Source organism: Acipenser ruthenus, chromosome 3 (genome assembly GCF_902713425.1).
Source record: "Acipenser ruthenus chromosome 3, fAciRut3.2 maternal haplotype, whole genome shotgun sequence".
Taxonomy (NCBI): domain Eukaryota; kingdom Metazoa; phylum Chordata; class Actinopteri; order Acipenseriformes; family Acipenseridae; genus Acipenser; species Acipenser ruthenus.
Window position 1 is genome coordinate 21,741,063 of NC_081191.1, and position 15,864 is coordinate 21,756,926.

The 15,864-nt window shown below is 38.3% G+C and overlaps 1 protein-coding gene across 1 annotated transcript in view; it reads right to left on the minus strand.

Annotated features, from left to right (window-relative positions):
• The window catches only part of LOC117394671 (eukaryotic translation initiation factor 3 subunit H-like), a 114,937-nt gene that overhangs the window by 66,333 nt on the left and 32,740 nt on the right, over window positions 1-15,864 (minus strand). The window contains exon 2 of the mRNA XM_033993092.3: window positions 10,649-10,805. Within this exon, the coding sequence (XP_033848983.2) occupies window positions 10,649-10,805 (157 nt within the window). The remainder of the gene's footprint in view (window positions 1-10,648; window positions 10,806-15,864) is intronic.

Consider the following 15,864-nt stretch of genomic DNA (forward strand, 5'->3'; position numbering starts at 1 on the left):
ATCACAATAACTATTTATACTGACGGATGCATGAAGGAAAAAAGAACACTAACTTCTAACTAACCTTTGTTTTTAAAACACTGGCAAGCCAACTAAAGAAGGACTGCTTTTCTTACCTTATTTTTCTATAAAATCGGAGAGAGTTTGTTTAAAGCAAACTGGAGTGAACGAAATTCAGCGGCTCGAAACTGGACAGGATTACAGCGGAGTAAACTTTGCAGTAACAATCGCCCAACAAAAAGGAAAATCTGGAACAGACTACGCGGAACAAACTACATACATCCGTAAGTATGCAATTATTGTTGATATAATATAGTATAACAGCTGGTATAAAAACATTGTAGCATTTTCAATGTGACAAAGGTATTTAGGGAATTCTTTGGGATAAAATTTCAAAATAGCCGCTGTGCAAGTTCACAGACCTTGGCCATAAAATAAGCATGATTTCTGTTAAGTGTTTTGGTCATTGTAAAAGAATGATAAAATAATCCTAATTACAGTGTAATTGAAAAATAGAGGAAGCCAGAAGCTGGAGGCTCTGGGCAGCAGAATGTGTGGCAAAGCATTGTGCAGAGGGTCTGTACATTCTCTCAGAGGATGCGTGTGAAGCACGCAATCAAAGGGAAAAAAGCAAGAAAACAAAACAAGCAAATTGTGTGATGGCAAAGATTCAAAACTACTAAATATTTAAAAGGACAAAGTAGGTCACCTGAATTGAAATGTCAAATAAAAAAAAGTGAATCAATAACAAATAGATGAGAACTGGAGGCATTTACAGCAGAAAGGTTACTTCATGCCACTACACAATTAGAATTGAGAGGAGAAAACAGATTAAATTAGATTAAAATTCTGCCTTGTTAGACATATTCAGATAGCATATCAGGAACTATGGAATGTTTCAGGAGAAAATAAAAATAGAACTGTTGTGCAAGAATTGAGGCAAACAAAATATGAGGTAATTCAAAGGAGAGTTGCAGCTTTGGGTTAATCACAGCTTTCAGAGCACAGTGAGTCAGAGGAATTGACAGACACAGATAGCGACACAGAGGAACTACGCTGGGGGTACAGGAATAGACAGCAAAGGGCAGCATTACAGCAACAGCCAGTTATGACTGCAGCGGCAGCGGATGATTCAGACGAGGAAGATGAATAGCTGGTAGATACTAATCAGTTGTATGCAGAAGGGCTTAAACATTCTCTTGGTAATATAGCTGAAAGAGTGAAAAATAGACATGGTCAGCAACTGTTTCCCGGTTCCCCTAAGAGAAATAAACCGACAACAATAATAGAAAAACAAGTTGCTCCCATTGTTACAAGGAGAGTAAGGACAGCGAGTACTGTAGACGGTCAGGGTCTAACCACATACAATTACGCCGATCAGCCGATAGCGCGTGACTTGTCTTTATCTGAACTAAACATTATGCAGCAACAAACTGCCAAAATGGGACGGTGTTGGGGATCCGACATCGTTAGTTGATAAGGTTCACTCCTTACAGCGATCAAGTGCTTTGACGGATAAAGATTGTTGTAAATTGTTACAAGCAATATTGCCCCATGATGCCCCTGTTCCAATAGATCTTGTTACACCCCCTCCACCAGCTAATGTTAATGATCCAGTTGTCTGGCCAGTCCATGAGAGATGCTTAGGAATTAACGTGCCAAGCTGTAGGATGCTGTGTGACAGCAGACATTAGTAAAATTCTAGAATGTATGCCAAAGGAAGATCAACACCCTACAGAGTTCTTGAGAACTTTTGTGACAGTATACAACCGAAAATCGGGGTACTGTACAACATGTTGAATTAACAGGGAACGATGTTACATTCTGGGGTTTGGTTATTAATAAATACAAATATCGTGTTACTCCCGCCTGTCAGCATTTGCTTCTGACATATGCTCGAGACTTGCAGAGAGATCCTCTCCCTACAAACGTGGGTTGGGAGATTCAAGTAATAAGGCATTCATGGAGAGAATCAGTAGCAGATACGGTCCCTCCTAATGCAGTTAAAATGAAAGTGTCTCCAGTAGTCAATGAAGCTCAAATTATGGGGAACTGTTTTAATTGTCATAAACCAGGACATATGCAGAAAGACTGTAAAAGTCCTTGTATGTGAACTAATTGTAAGCGATTTGGACACACTAAAACAGCAATGTTATTCGAGAGGAGGAAGTATAAAGGCTAGAGGACGGAAGCAGACAGATAAACGGTTTCAGTGAGGACAGATGCAGCACCACGGTGTAACCAAGCCCACTGCTCCGTCATAAACAGAGCTAATTGCATTGCTCCAGGGGCTGCAAGCGAATAGCAGTCAGGGGACACAGGCAGGCTCACAATGAAGGTGTCAGGCCTCTACAATGGAGGTGTCATATTTACATGGAGATTGTTACGGTTGGTCTGTAGTCAATACTAGTCTAAAGGTCTAGTGTGGTTGATACAGATTCGACTAACAACTGTACATTCTGACCCACCTCATATTGCTTGTGCTTCCCCACTATGCAGCACTGAAAGCAACAGCTTCTCAATTCAAGTACACTAATTAGGGCAAGTTCAGTGTAACCGACCGATTTGTTAGTGCTGACAGATATTTGACTGACACTGGTATTTCTGCACACACCTTTATGTGTTGTTTGTTTTTTTGTTGGTTGTGTTTTAAGACATATATTTGTATTAACTAATTCTGGCAGAGAACTGAAATACATGGAATGATTGCTACACAAAGAAGAAAAATGCTATGCAATAGGAGTCTCACTTCCATTTACATATGTAATTCTGTTAATTTCAAAAAAAATATATTAAATTTATTTTGATTCTGGGTGATGTGCTCAGAAATAGCTGTTTTGTGATGAGAAAGAAAAAGGAGAAATCGCACTTATGCCTCAGTTGAGATCTTGAGAACAGATTATTGATGCTAAAACAGATCATTTTTCTTTTCTCTGTTACTGGCTGCATTGAGTGTATGCATTCCCCCCAAAAAATTGTGAAGGGCTCCATTAAGTCCAATTGAAATCAGATATCAAAAGAATTAATACTGCATTTGATTTTCTTCTAGGTTCTTAAATGAAGTGATTCCGGATTCTGATGGGAGATTCAAGTATTGGGACATGGGTGGAGACAACAACGGAACAGCTGATCATACAGAACTTTCACTCTCAGACAAACGGGAACATCGAAACTGCTGTTATGTTGAAAACAGACGCCTGACTACAAGATCACCTACCATGGACATTGTTTTAAACTAATGTGACATTTGAATGATTCCCTGTAGTGTTGAATGTCTAAATTTAATAAAGGGAAATTAATGTTAATATTATTTGTAACAACGGGTTAGCAATAGAAAGTATTATGCAAAATGATTACATCTGTGGGGGTACTTTATAGAGAGTATAACATGATATAATGGAGGTTTGTATAACTATATAAGGAGAAAAGGAACAGTTGCTTAATAATGTGTTACAGATAGATAGTTAAACATTCACACACTATTTTAGTACTTGTTCAATGCATAGTGATAACTTAAGTCATAGTTCTAGTTTTTAATCAATCTTACGTGAATTACAAGGTTGATTAGGATAGAATATTGGATTATAGAAAGACTGAATTTTACATACACAAATGCAAAAATCATAAGAAAACTGATGCCCCCCCCAAAAAAAAAAAATGAAAAAGGGGGGGGGCGTGGGCAGGACATACAAGTTAAAAATAACACAGGTGTGCCAGAAGATAAGTGGTTTCTATTAATAGTAATTAAACCACTGAAATGGAAGTGTACCCGTTACAACAGGTAGAAAGGGCAGTGCATGTAGATCTATATGGTGTATTCTGAGCAACCACACAGAATCTTTATATGGTAATATTAAGTGTAAGTCACCCCCTGGTTTTTGTTTCAATTCACTCTGTTCAGATGGGAAACATTTATTTACCCGCCCTTGAAGCCAGTGGATTCGAGATTGCAGCCTGTATTGCAGTTTTAGTAATTCTATGGAAGAATACCTGTGAAACTGGCTGAGTACCATTCAATATTCAGTTTTCAGAAAAAAAATTGCTGTGGCCTGCTATCCTGCAACAGCCGCAAGCAAGCATGAGTCATTCACGCATCTTTACCCACCTATCATCTTTTGTAGCAATCAAACTTATCCTCCACTAGCCTCTCTTATCAAGTTTCATCAGTACCTGTTGCTGACCTGTCCTTCACTTTGTTCTGTACAATTCTTACTCTTTTGAAGTACACCTACATAATAGTTCTGTTAGGCAGACTTTGTCATTGTTAATTCTTCACATTCCAGTAGATGCTCAATATGCGTGCATAGCCAAAACCACTATGATAGTAAGAGAAATTCCCCACCATGACTGTTAATACATAGTTACATAGTATATATAATTGTGTACAAGACTGCCAAACAAGTTGCAATAAAATTGGATAACACCACAATATTCCTGCTAAATGTGACATACATCCAGAGAGGGAAAATAGAAACATGGGAGCAGGCTTACATTGCTTCAGCAGCCAGACTGGTTTGCGGAGTAGTGATCAACTAATCACTATCGATGTACCGCAATCTTGAGCAAGGCACATACTGGTACAGATTAGCAACATTTTTATATTTATGTGGCAAATTATGCTAATCCCAGGGGCTCTGCCCTATCCGTTTCAATTACTCACACCCAAAAAGTCTAAAGGAAGTAATGTTTTTTTTTTTTTTTTTTTTTTTTTTAAATACATGAAGACGAGAGTATTGACAGCTGTAATTAAATTGCTATTATATACATAATCTAACTATGAATTGGCTACGCAAGACGGGTTTTACAAAATCTGGAGATGAATAACAAGGGTAATGTGTCACAGTGCAGGATAGTATACTATGACCCCTGTAAAAGCTGCAGCATTTTTGGGGCAACTACAGTTCTTCAAACACCATGAAAATTCAAAAAAATCGGGGAGCATTAGTGGTACACTTGTGTTTTATAAGGGTAACCAACTACGTTTACCACTCCACAATTCCATATACTGTCTAAAACACAAAAAATAAGAAACACATGTTGCCAATAATTTAATTTTGCCTATGGCATACAAATTAACTAAAGTATTCTCTTTAGTAGTAGCAGTTTGCTCACTGCCCATTGCAGAATAAACTAAAATCGAGAGTTCTTCCTTTTGGGGATATTCAACATGAGGAGAGAGAGAAAAAAAAACTGGTTTCCAAAGTAATGAAGTGTTTCACAGAAAGACAATTAACACGTGTCCTGTAAACTAAAAGGTAAAAGTTTCCTTGAAGTAGCTGTACGATGTACAAATCACAAAATTAAAAAGTAGGCCGAGGACTACACATTCAAAGCTGATCAGTATCGCAGCATATCTGAATCAATTGCTGCCCTAAAAGCCATGAAATGCCCTTTTAATATTAATTACTTTCTTCCTTCAGCTGACTGCATTCATTTTCAGCATGTCAATGTATGACTGTTCTACTGTAGAAAATAATGCATTATTCACACAATACATTTTTATGAAGCACTGAATTAACAGAAAGAGAGACAATGCAACCAGTCATATTTGTATATAGAATTGGTGAGTCCAAAAGCGTTATCCTTCCTATATGGATGAAGTACAGAATTAGTGCAAGTGGTTTGAATCGTCTTGCACAGGTATTTTAGCCAACTTGACGTTGGTCAGAGAGGACTGTGGTAAGCTTTTTCACATTTGTTTATTTTTTTCCTTGGCCACAGTTTTCCTGGTCAAGTGGTGAACAGCCCCTCTAATTTACAAGGAATCCCATGGATGATGCTTCTAACTGTTACTGTAAATTGTTTGAATGTTGTTCATTTTACACTCCACAGTGAACATTTTATTTATTTACAACAATTAGTTTAGCTGAGGAATACATCATTGAATACACACTGCCATTTGATAGAGCATGGAAAGGATACAATAACCTGCAACAAAATAATAAGCCCCATTTATGCCTCACAAAATGGTGTACAGTCAGGGTCTCAATGTGTACATTACCAGCTGCTGCAGTTGTCAAAAAGATATAGGACAGACACTCTACAATGTAGAGACCAAACTAACATATTTATTGACCCCTACCTCCAAGCCACAAGCCCCCACCTCCACAGTGCTGCTTACAGAGTACCTCCTGATCATCGGGGTTAGTAAAAGGGGCTTGAATCATTACAGGGATTTTCTCTTCTCGTAGAAAAAATAAATACCACAGCCCAAGAAAAAAAAAAATCCTCAATTTGGTTACCTTTATACAAACCTTTTTTTTTTTTTTTTTCAAGACCGTTTTATTTTCTCCTTTATCAAGTAAAAGCAGAACTCTATGTTACACTGGTGACCAAAAATGAACTTGAAATTATTCCTGACTACAGTGTGATACTAGACTTGCCTCATCACACCTCTTCAATAAAGTAACATCTTAGAATAATGTGTATTTTGGCAGAGGAACATCGGATGGACTTTTAAAAGAAGGTATTAACCTTCTTAAAAAAAAGGATTGTAAAACAATTGTCAATAAAACTTGCCATCCAGCTGGACATCTTTTAAAAAACTTCCAAGCAGCCCGTTGTCATTTTACACACCCAGAGAATAATAATCTGTGTGTGAAAATACCTGCTTACTCAAAATGACCCAAAGGCTGAAAACTGAAGTATTTTCTTGGGGGTCACTAACAGCAGTTTCAGGAACTTTTTAGGTGGTTTCGAGTTTAAAACGTCTACAGGTTTGTTAAATGAAATATGTTTATAAACGATTCACCAGTGTAGGATCCAATTTCCTAAGTAGATCTTGATTGTATAGTGTTTAAAACACTAAGAGCACAAATAACTGGTAACTACTAAGTGACATGAAATGTGTCTCTAATCCTCAAACAGGGAATGTTTATAAATGTTACATTTTAACAAAAGACATTTCCAACAGCTACAATTTTTCATGAAGGAGATCTTACATGCTCCACCTATAATTCTGTACACATAAATGAAGTGCTTGGTATGTATATCCAGACACACACACACACACCCACCCCTTTACTCATGTTTGCTGCTTTTGTTTTATTAATTGACTAAAATATGGCAGATGGACGGTCAAATTACTCACTGTAGATAGCATTAACACTGGGACAATGAACAGAATATTCTCACTAGATTTAGGTTTATGGTTAAGGAATTACATCAGTGCTTGAAAATGTTGCATTTAACATAGTGAAAACATCATTTACAAGTAATATACTAGAACTGGATGGTATAATCTTTAAGCTTCACCATTGAGCTGTGAATTTGTACCCATAACGACACTGGTATTTATTTCCCCCAGACACACCATTATATTTACTATATATGACTTATTTAATAGAATTTCAATATCCTGTCTAGACCAGGCTTATAACTATTATTATTATTATTATTATTATTATTATTATGATGTATTTCTTAGAAGACGCCCTTATCCAGGGCGACTTACAATTGTTACAAGATATCACATTATTTTTACATACAATTGCATTATTTTTTTACACATTATTTTTTACAAACAATTACCTATTTATACAGTTGAGTTTTTACTGGAGCAATCTAGGTAAAGTACCTTGCTCAAGGGTACAGCAGCAGTGTCCCCAACTAATAATAACCCATCATAAACCACACAGCTTCACCCCAGGAGCCTATTTAGCATAAAGCAGTATCATGCACTATCAGACAAGAGGGGAAGATATGACAAAACATCTTTAATCTATACCTTTGTGGGGGTATTTTATTTAACCACCAAAGACGCAATATTTACACTCAGGAGCAGCCAACTGAAAAGTAATCTACTTCACCTCCTATTACGCCACCACAGTTACAAAGCTAAAATGCCTTGGGCCCCAGCTACACTAAATCCTATTAAAATCATCTTCAGAACATGCACCTCATTATGAAATCACAATATCCTGGTTCCCAAAGACAGTGTATAATGAGGGAGGACTGTACATCAAAAAGGATTAGAAAGACGGATGTGCATGTAGTTCTGAATTGGTTTAATTGATCCCCTAGTTTTTGTCCTTGTAAAACAGCTTCTCTTTTTTGTACCATTAGCAACACAAACTAAAGCCCAGTGTCTGAATAGCGCTCTTCAAGTATAAGCATCTTCGCCTGAACAATTAAATCCCAAAACAGCCAGAGCTTCGACCAAACTCGTTCCTCCAGTGGGAACTCTAAGTTTTATTCGGTCTTAATGGCATAGAGACCCCCCATTGTGCCAAATGGCACCACGTAAATCACCCTTTCTGTCATTAAAATAATGTGTCAGTGGGTGCTACATTCGTCTATCGAGCTTTGCCTATTGTTTAAGTTGTCCTTGCTTTTGAAAAACAGGCCCTGGATATTTCAAATAAGGGCTACTAAGTGGAATAAAATGTGGTTTACCTGGTAAGTTGTGTGACAGTTGCATGTATATTACTTCTGGTTCAGTGCTGTTACTTTAAAATCAACCAAGCACAATTTGCTAGTATCTGGACTAACCAATCAAGTGGCATATTGGTTAGCAGAAATGCCTCCAAATGAGGGGTCATGCAATTAATCCTCTTTGAGCATGTATGAACCCAAAGTGATCCATTACATGCATATTATGAATTCTGCAGTCAGACAATTAGTCTGTACCTTAAACTCTATTTTAGTAATGCTGCTGCAGAACTCTTAATATGGAAGACAAAGTAATTGTCAAAAGTAGGCTACTTATGGAATGTAATACATTAAATCCTACATTTCTTATATTTCTCCCAACTTGATGCTTTATGATACCACCTGGAGGTGCGCTTAAACAATAGTTCGGTTGTTTAAAATTGCAGTAGACACATACTATATAAGAAAAAAAACAAAAACATTTCAGTACTCACTCTCTAATCTTTAGTCTCACACGGATGATGGAAAAAGTCCTTGTGGGACACCTAACTACAGTAAGGCTACTAAATTTTTTTAAAATGTATTTAATCTTAGCAGATGCCCTTATCCAGAGTGACTTACAATTGTTACAAGATATCACATTATTTTTACGTAGTTGAAATGGTCTTTATGAACCTTGGTGTCCTTACACTTTTTAAAAACTAGATGATATGAACACGAAAAAAAAAAGATAGAAATTGGAAAAAACATAACATGATGTGCATGGTTAAGATATATATTTTTTTTAAACCCTTCTGCCAATGGTATTTTGACACAGCACAATGTCACCTGGTGGCAAAATGTTTTCAATGCAGTTTATAGAAATTATTGCAGGTACAATTCCTGCACACAACTAGCATACACATGCACATGTGGTATATCTAATCCTTTCATCATATTGCCACCCAACAGTGGGAACAGTGGTGGGAGCAGAGCAAAGTAGCTAAGACGGAAAACGTATGGCGCCGAGTGAAGCAAGGCGAACATTTTTAGCAGTTTATATTTTAACAGTAGTTGCACATAGCCTATACACTACAAATACAAAGCAAATATGCGTATACAACCTACAGAAACACACTGTGCACAATAATTGCACAAACCATTTCATTTTACAAAGTGCAAACAAACACAAAAAAAGCTGTATTGCTTGCTTCTTGTAATAAGTTGTTATGCCGTGCATAAGGGCGTCTGGTCAAGCAAATACAAAAAAATAAAAATATAAAACACACACAACACATGCTATGCTCCTGCAGCCTTCAAACCAAAACTAAAAGCTTTAGTGCGGAGAATACCCCGTTTCCAGCTCAATACGGCTGCTCGTTTTCACTGCATTCTCTCAGGTACAGCTAATCAAAGATATTCTATTTATTTCTAGTCTATTAAATAGAATATCTTTATAACCTTACCTATGCTCTACGTCAAAGGCCAAACAGCATTCAAACATTGAAACTCGCGTCGCTATTGAAACAATCTTTAAAACATCTGCTCTCGCCAACGGCCGCCATTGCTACAGCACACATTCCAAACACACACTCATTTTTCACAGTTCCCAAAACATTTAAGACGACGGAAAATATGTAAAACTCCCACCCCTGTGGGAAAGTCACAGGTTTATCTAGTTATGAATTGCCGTTTAACCCTTTGCGGTCCTGTGTCAGACCTGGTCCGACACTGCAATTTTCCCTTTCCGGTCAAAAAGACGTAAAAAACAGGTCTCTAGTCGTATCTCACAAATACAGATAGCCCCGGCACCACATAGTTAACATGGACATAAACAAACTAGCTGCTTCTGCATCCAGCGCTCAAAGAATACCACAGAGCTTTTTTATAGATGTTATAGTAATAAAATAATGACTTGGATCACATTATTGAGGAGTTCGGTGATAAAACGAGTGATCAGGAGATGATTTTTCGGTATGCACTCCTATGAAGAGGTATGTGAAATATAGCGAACAAGGGGTGGGGCGAGGCTGGAGATGCAGTACAGAGTGTCCTGTTGATACAGTGCCTTTTAAAACCTGTTTTACTGTGAAAAAAATACTTTTAAACAGCGCGTCTGAAAATAAAATTGGACCTGACGCACCAGAGACACGCTGAATAAAAAGGACCGCTAAGGGTCAAGGCAATTCTGGTCCTGGATTTGCAATGGGGGCATTATCTGTCACTTTAGTAGGCAACCTGTTCAAAACAAATCTCACAATATCGTGAAGCACCCTCCCAAATATAAATGGCTGTTTACCTTCATCAAAGTCGGCATCATCCTCTGTGTGCTGAGGGAAAGGGAAGCAGTTGGTAATCTCAAGCCTGTCTTCCACCACAAGTCCTAGCAGCACTCCCTGGACCACTTCATTACCCTGCCCTTCCTCCTGGTAGTGCTTAATGATCTTCAGCACAACCTGAAATAGAACACAATGGGATTTGTTTAGGGTTGGGAGTCTGCTACTTGGTTAAACTACTGCTCAACAATCAAAGGCCTTTGACATGCAGGGGCTCAAGTCACTCATTTCCTCTTACCCCTGTGGCAAAATGTGTTTGCAAAACCCTGGGTTCTCATCTCATCATGCTCAATACTACTTGTTAACACAATGCAAGGACTTCAGGGGTAATTAAAGTCTAGCAAGCATGGGGGGAAAAACTACAAACTGCAGTCAATTGGATATTTTAGAATTTCAAGACTTTAAACCCGTCAATGCCAATCAACATGCCAAACCCTGCTTTTAAATCTTTGTGAGGCGCAGCAGTGTCAGAAATAGAATTGCAACCTTACACTTCTAAAAGAGTGCTACAAACTTCAATCAACTTATATGGCATTGATTCAGTACTAATTTAGGAGATCCAAATCCTAGATTTAGTCAATCCACACCATCGGTTAATTACACTTAAACAAGACACCGAACAGTGCTAAAGCAATGAGGAATGACGCATTAGCTGGGAAATAATGGCCAAAGGCAAAGACACAGGAGTGTCAAGGCGATAAGGATTGTGCTAAGTCAAGCACAACAAGTGGAACCTATTCCAGAGATCTAATCCATCGAAGCAAACCCAGACAGAAAGCACTTGATGGCCTTGTTGCTAACAAAGCACTATTGATTTTCGTGTCCAGAGGCACTCGTATTACTGTAATAGATTTCAGCAGGACTACAGTGTGAAAATGAACTTTTGCATAAATACTGCTGCTAAAGATAGATATTTATTTATTTATTTATGTATATATTTAATCCGACTGGAATGAAGTTACGTGGCTGCAATCTTGTTCATCGTCCTTTTGTTATTGGTTTGCTTATTAATATTAACCCACAGTTTTTTTTTTTTTATTTAATACTTCTGATTAGTAGTCTCTTGTATTAATTAAAATTGAATAATTAAATACAGTTTTAATTATGTGCAAGGGTGCCTGCCAATCACCTCCATTACACATAGCTACAGTATTGGTATCACCCTCACTTTTAACAACGCTTGTTTATCTGTCAGGAATAATTTACAGCAATAGAAAGAAATAATGATATATTTATATTTATACTAATACAAGATAGAACATGAATTATCCCGGGTTTAAAAGGCATGTCGTATGCAGACAGGCTAAAAGAATTGAATCTGTTCAGTCTTGAACAAAGAAGACTACGCAGTGACCCGATTCAAGCATTCCAAATTCTAAAAGGTATTGACAATGTCGACCCAGGGGACTTTTACCTATGTGAACAGGTTGAGCTAATATCATGCATGCATGCATGCATGCATGCATACATGCATACATGCATACATACATACATACATACATGCATGCATACATACATGCATACATACACCACACTGGAAGTAACAGAATTACTCTGGGCATCTATACATTATTTGTACCTGCTATTTCAGGCAGGTTGCTCGTAATCAATACAGGCCATTTGAGATTCAATTTGGCCATTTAGACAATATCATGAGCATACAGTAAAACCAAGCTTGTTCTTGCTGTACATGGAAAGTCTGACAGAGACCACGTTGAGAAACCTGACACAGCAAGTTTTCTTCAGGTTCCTAAAGATTAAAAGCAGCAATTAGAGCGGCTTCTGATTTGTATCTCTGCAGGTTAATTTGCCATGAGGACAGGGAATGTTCACTTCAGGAGACATTTTTGTGAAAAAAAAAAAGTGTACTTTTTACTTTTGCTAATTTTAATACAAGCTTCTGGAGTGCATTTATGTACACTGGTGGTGTGCTTTGGCTGGAAACGTTCTGTTAAAGCCAGCTGTTTGGGTGGATGGTGCTGGGTGAAAAAATCAGAAAATAAACAACAGTAAGAATAGTGAGCAGTGCTTGATGAAGAGCAGACATGACAATCTGGTTGTTGCTACAGGCAGAGGTTTTTGAGTCGCCTTCTCGCACACAAGGGGATTAAATGTGGGGGAAAAAAATTACCCCTAAAAACACATCTCTAACTGTCAAAACTTTACCACCTGCGGTCCTGTAAATTACCATCAATCAAAATCTGAGCTCTCCTGTGATTTATGTGCAATGACTGGGAATAATTTAGATACAAAAGGCTATGTAGTGTGCTTCAGACTTCCAGTGCAGATGTTACAGAGTGGGGTGTTCCTGGAACCTAGTGGTCACTATGGATAATGAGACAGGAAATCCTGGCTTCCAGTCTCAGCCTGACCACTGATTTACAGTACTGTTGGCCAAAGGGCAAGTCAATTTATTCTTATGGCTCACTCCATCAAACTGTAAACTGAAAAATAAGTGGAGCATTGAATTAGTTGCCCTGGGATTTTTTACATTTTATTTGCTCATGTTAAAACTGTTGGAAAATACTGTTTCTGGTTGACTGCATTTTTCTGTAGATTACCCTTATGTACACTATACTCGAGTTTGTTTACATTTCCATGTCTGCTGCAGGTATAGAACACCAAATTATTCCCTACCTGAAGCCATGTTATCACAGTTACTGTGAAATAAACAAGCAGCAGCAGGGGGCTGGTTATTAAATGTAGTGTGTAGATTTAATGCAGCCCAGAATCACTAAAGATGATTTACTTTTTTTGGTGCGTTTTGGCAAGACTGAAACATTCACAGATAACTAATTTTCAAAAAGGAGCATTTAGGTACTGTAAAACAACCTTAAAATATGCAAAAAAAACTAAAAAAGCACAACATTAAAAGGCTAAAAATCACTCCGATTGCTCAAGCAAACCAGACTCTTTAGGTGGACTGTACTGTTCAGTTTGTTTCCCCAAGAGGACTTTGTCGTTCACACTTCATACCAAACGTACCGAACCATACAGAGTGTAGATCAAACCCACTAAAAAACGGACCCAGTGTGAACACAGCCCAAGTGTCTCTTTAACCAGGATGGCCCAAGCCTCTTTATAGAACAAATTTAGGTACATTTAGCAGTTCAGGTTTGTTTCCTAGAACTACAAACCTGTTACCACTATTACTAGATTTTGTTTTAAATGGCCGTTATAGAAAATATTGTACAAGTACTGTATTTGTTTGTGGATAAAGCCACAGCATACGCACAAAACAGAACAAAACTTATTGAATGACATTCTGGATGTATGTATTGGAGTAGGTTTTTCCAACAAATATTTCCACTCACAAGGTCCTCTCTGCATCAGTACTGCTCAGTAAATCCTTCAATATTAAAAAAACAACAAAGCCCATGAAGTTGTCATGCCCCTGGTGGAACAGGCAGTGAGCTTTTCTGGAGGGAGCAAGTTAGACAGCTCATAGTAAGTCATGATTGTGTCAGCTATTCATTTAGACAGCCTCTGCTTAGACAGGGCTTGACCATGGGACTTCACCCCATAGCAGAGAAACTGTTCTGACTGCCTCCAACTTTCCGTCCCGTCAACATTGTACACCAGGGCCTGAACTGGGCAGAGGGTATGGAGCTGTCGCTCTGTCAAACTGGAAAGGAGGTGGATGGAAAGCCTCCAATTCCACAGACTGGTTGACATGGAATGCCGAGATCATCTTCAGCAAAAAGGCAGGGTTGGTATGGAGCTGCAGGCTCGATGGGTCAGGATGACATCGCGGCACTTGGCCAGTCTCCACGACTGGCCACTCAGGAGCTGCATCAGGGTTGAAAATCAGAGTCTCTTGGGCCAATAAGGAGCTACTTAATCGTTAATTAAGAATGTCTGTCTGAAAGACAATATACAATTTTCTTCCTACAATGTTAAGTGTGACACCTGGTGGATACGAGGTGTCATGACTCTCCCATGAAATGAATTGTTACCATGATCCATGGAACATTTAAGTCGGGTTCCCAAGTTAATTTTCTGGTCAATATTGGAACAAGCAGCGCACATAGCAGCGCTACTGTAGCTTTAAGAACATGAAAACAAGACACGTGCAGCCAGGGGCCCCAATCTCAACTGCAAGGATAGAGACGGGGATTCGGTGATTGGATTTCAGTGATTAAATGTCCCAAATTATTGCTGAAAAAAGTCAGCTGCATAAATCCCACTCAAACAGAAACTAGCTAAGTTCCTTGAAATTGAATAATAAATTAGTTGTGGGTTTCATTAACATACACACTATAATAAATCACATTAAGCCCTAAAAATAACCTACTTAAATGTGAACTGTGCGTAATATGAAAAGCGCTTAACGTGGCTTTATGTGCCGAAATACAAACCAAATGCTTGTTTACCGGGGATACCAGGGACATGAGCACTTTGTAATGGTGATGCTAAAACTGCCACATGGCATCAAGATACTGTGGGAAAGATTTCAAAACAACCACAACCGAAGCAAGTATCTTGGTCCTGCGCAGTAAAGCTGTTAGCTCAGCAGCTCCTCTCACTACACATCTGCTGTAGCACCACGTTGGACAGGTCTGCACTTAATCTCTATTAAAACAGAAAACGCCGAGAAAGAGAAAAAACTTCAAAACACAGTAACTCAATTACATAAAATAATAAAAAACGGCTCTTCATTTTAGCCTCAGTGGGACGTAGCAAACAAGCTGTAGTGCACAAATACGCGTAATTAGTTAAACTAGTAGAGATTTTTAACAAGAGAGAAAACACAAAATATATAGCAGAAAAAGTAACAAGTACTTATCTGAACCAGCTCTCTTGTCAGGTCAGTTCTTGAAAGGAAAAATGGCATTGATGTCAACAAGCAGCTTTGATAGATCTTACTCAGGTTTCGGGTCTTTCGAAGGTAACTACCCATACGGTAATGGTTACATTTCGTAGTTGAGGGAACTCAAATTATGCTCAGGGTTAACACGAGTCCAGTACATCAAGATCAACCTCTTACAAAGGTTGGACAGACTGAAGCAGCTGCATAGTTTATATACACACACCTTCCAATTGCTGTCTGCCAGCGTTTGATTCTGAATTGTAGGCTTGCAGTACTGTATGCAGCTACTGTGTGGGTTTATCGGCTCTGGCTTTCTTGCTAACTTAGAAGCATAATTTCTGCATTTTACTTAGAAACGTTGAGCTGCGG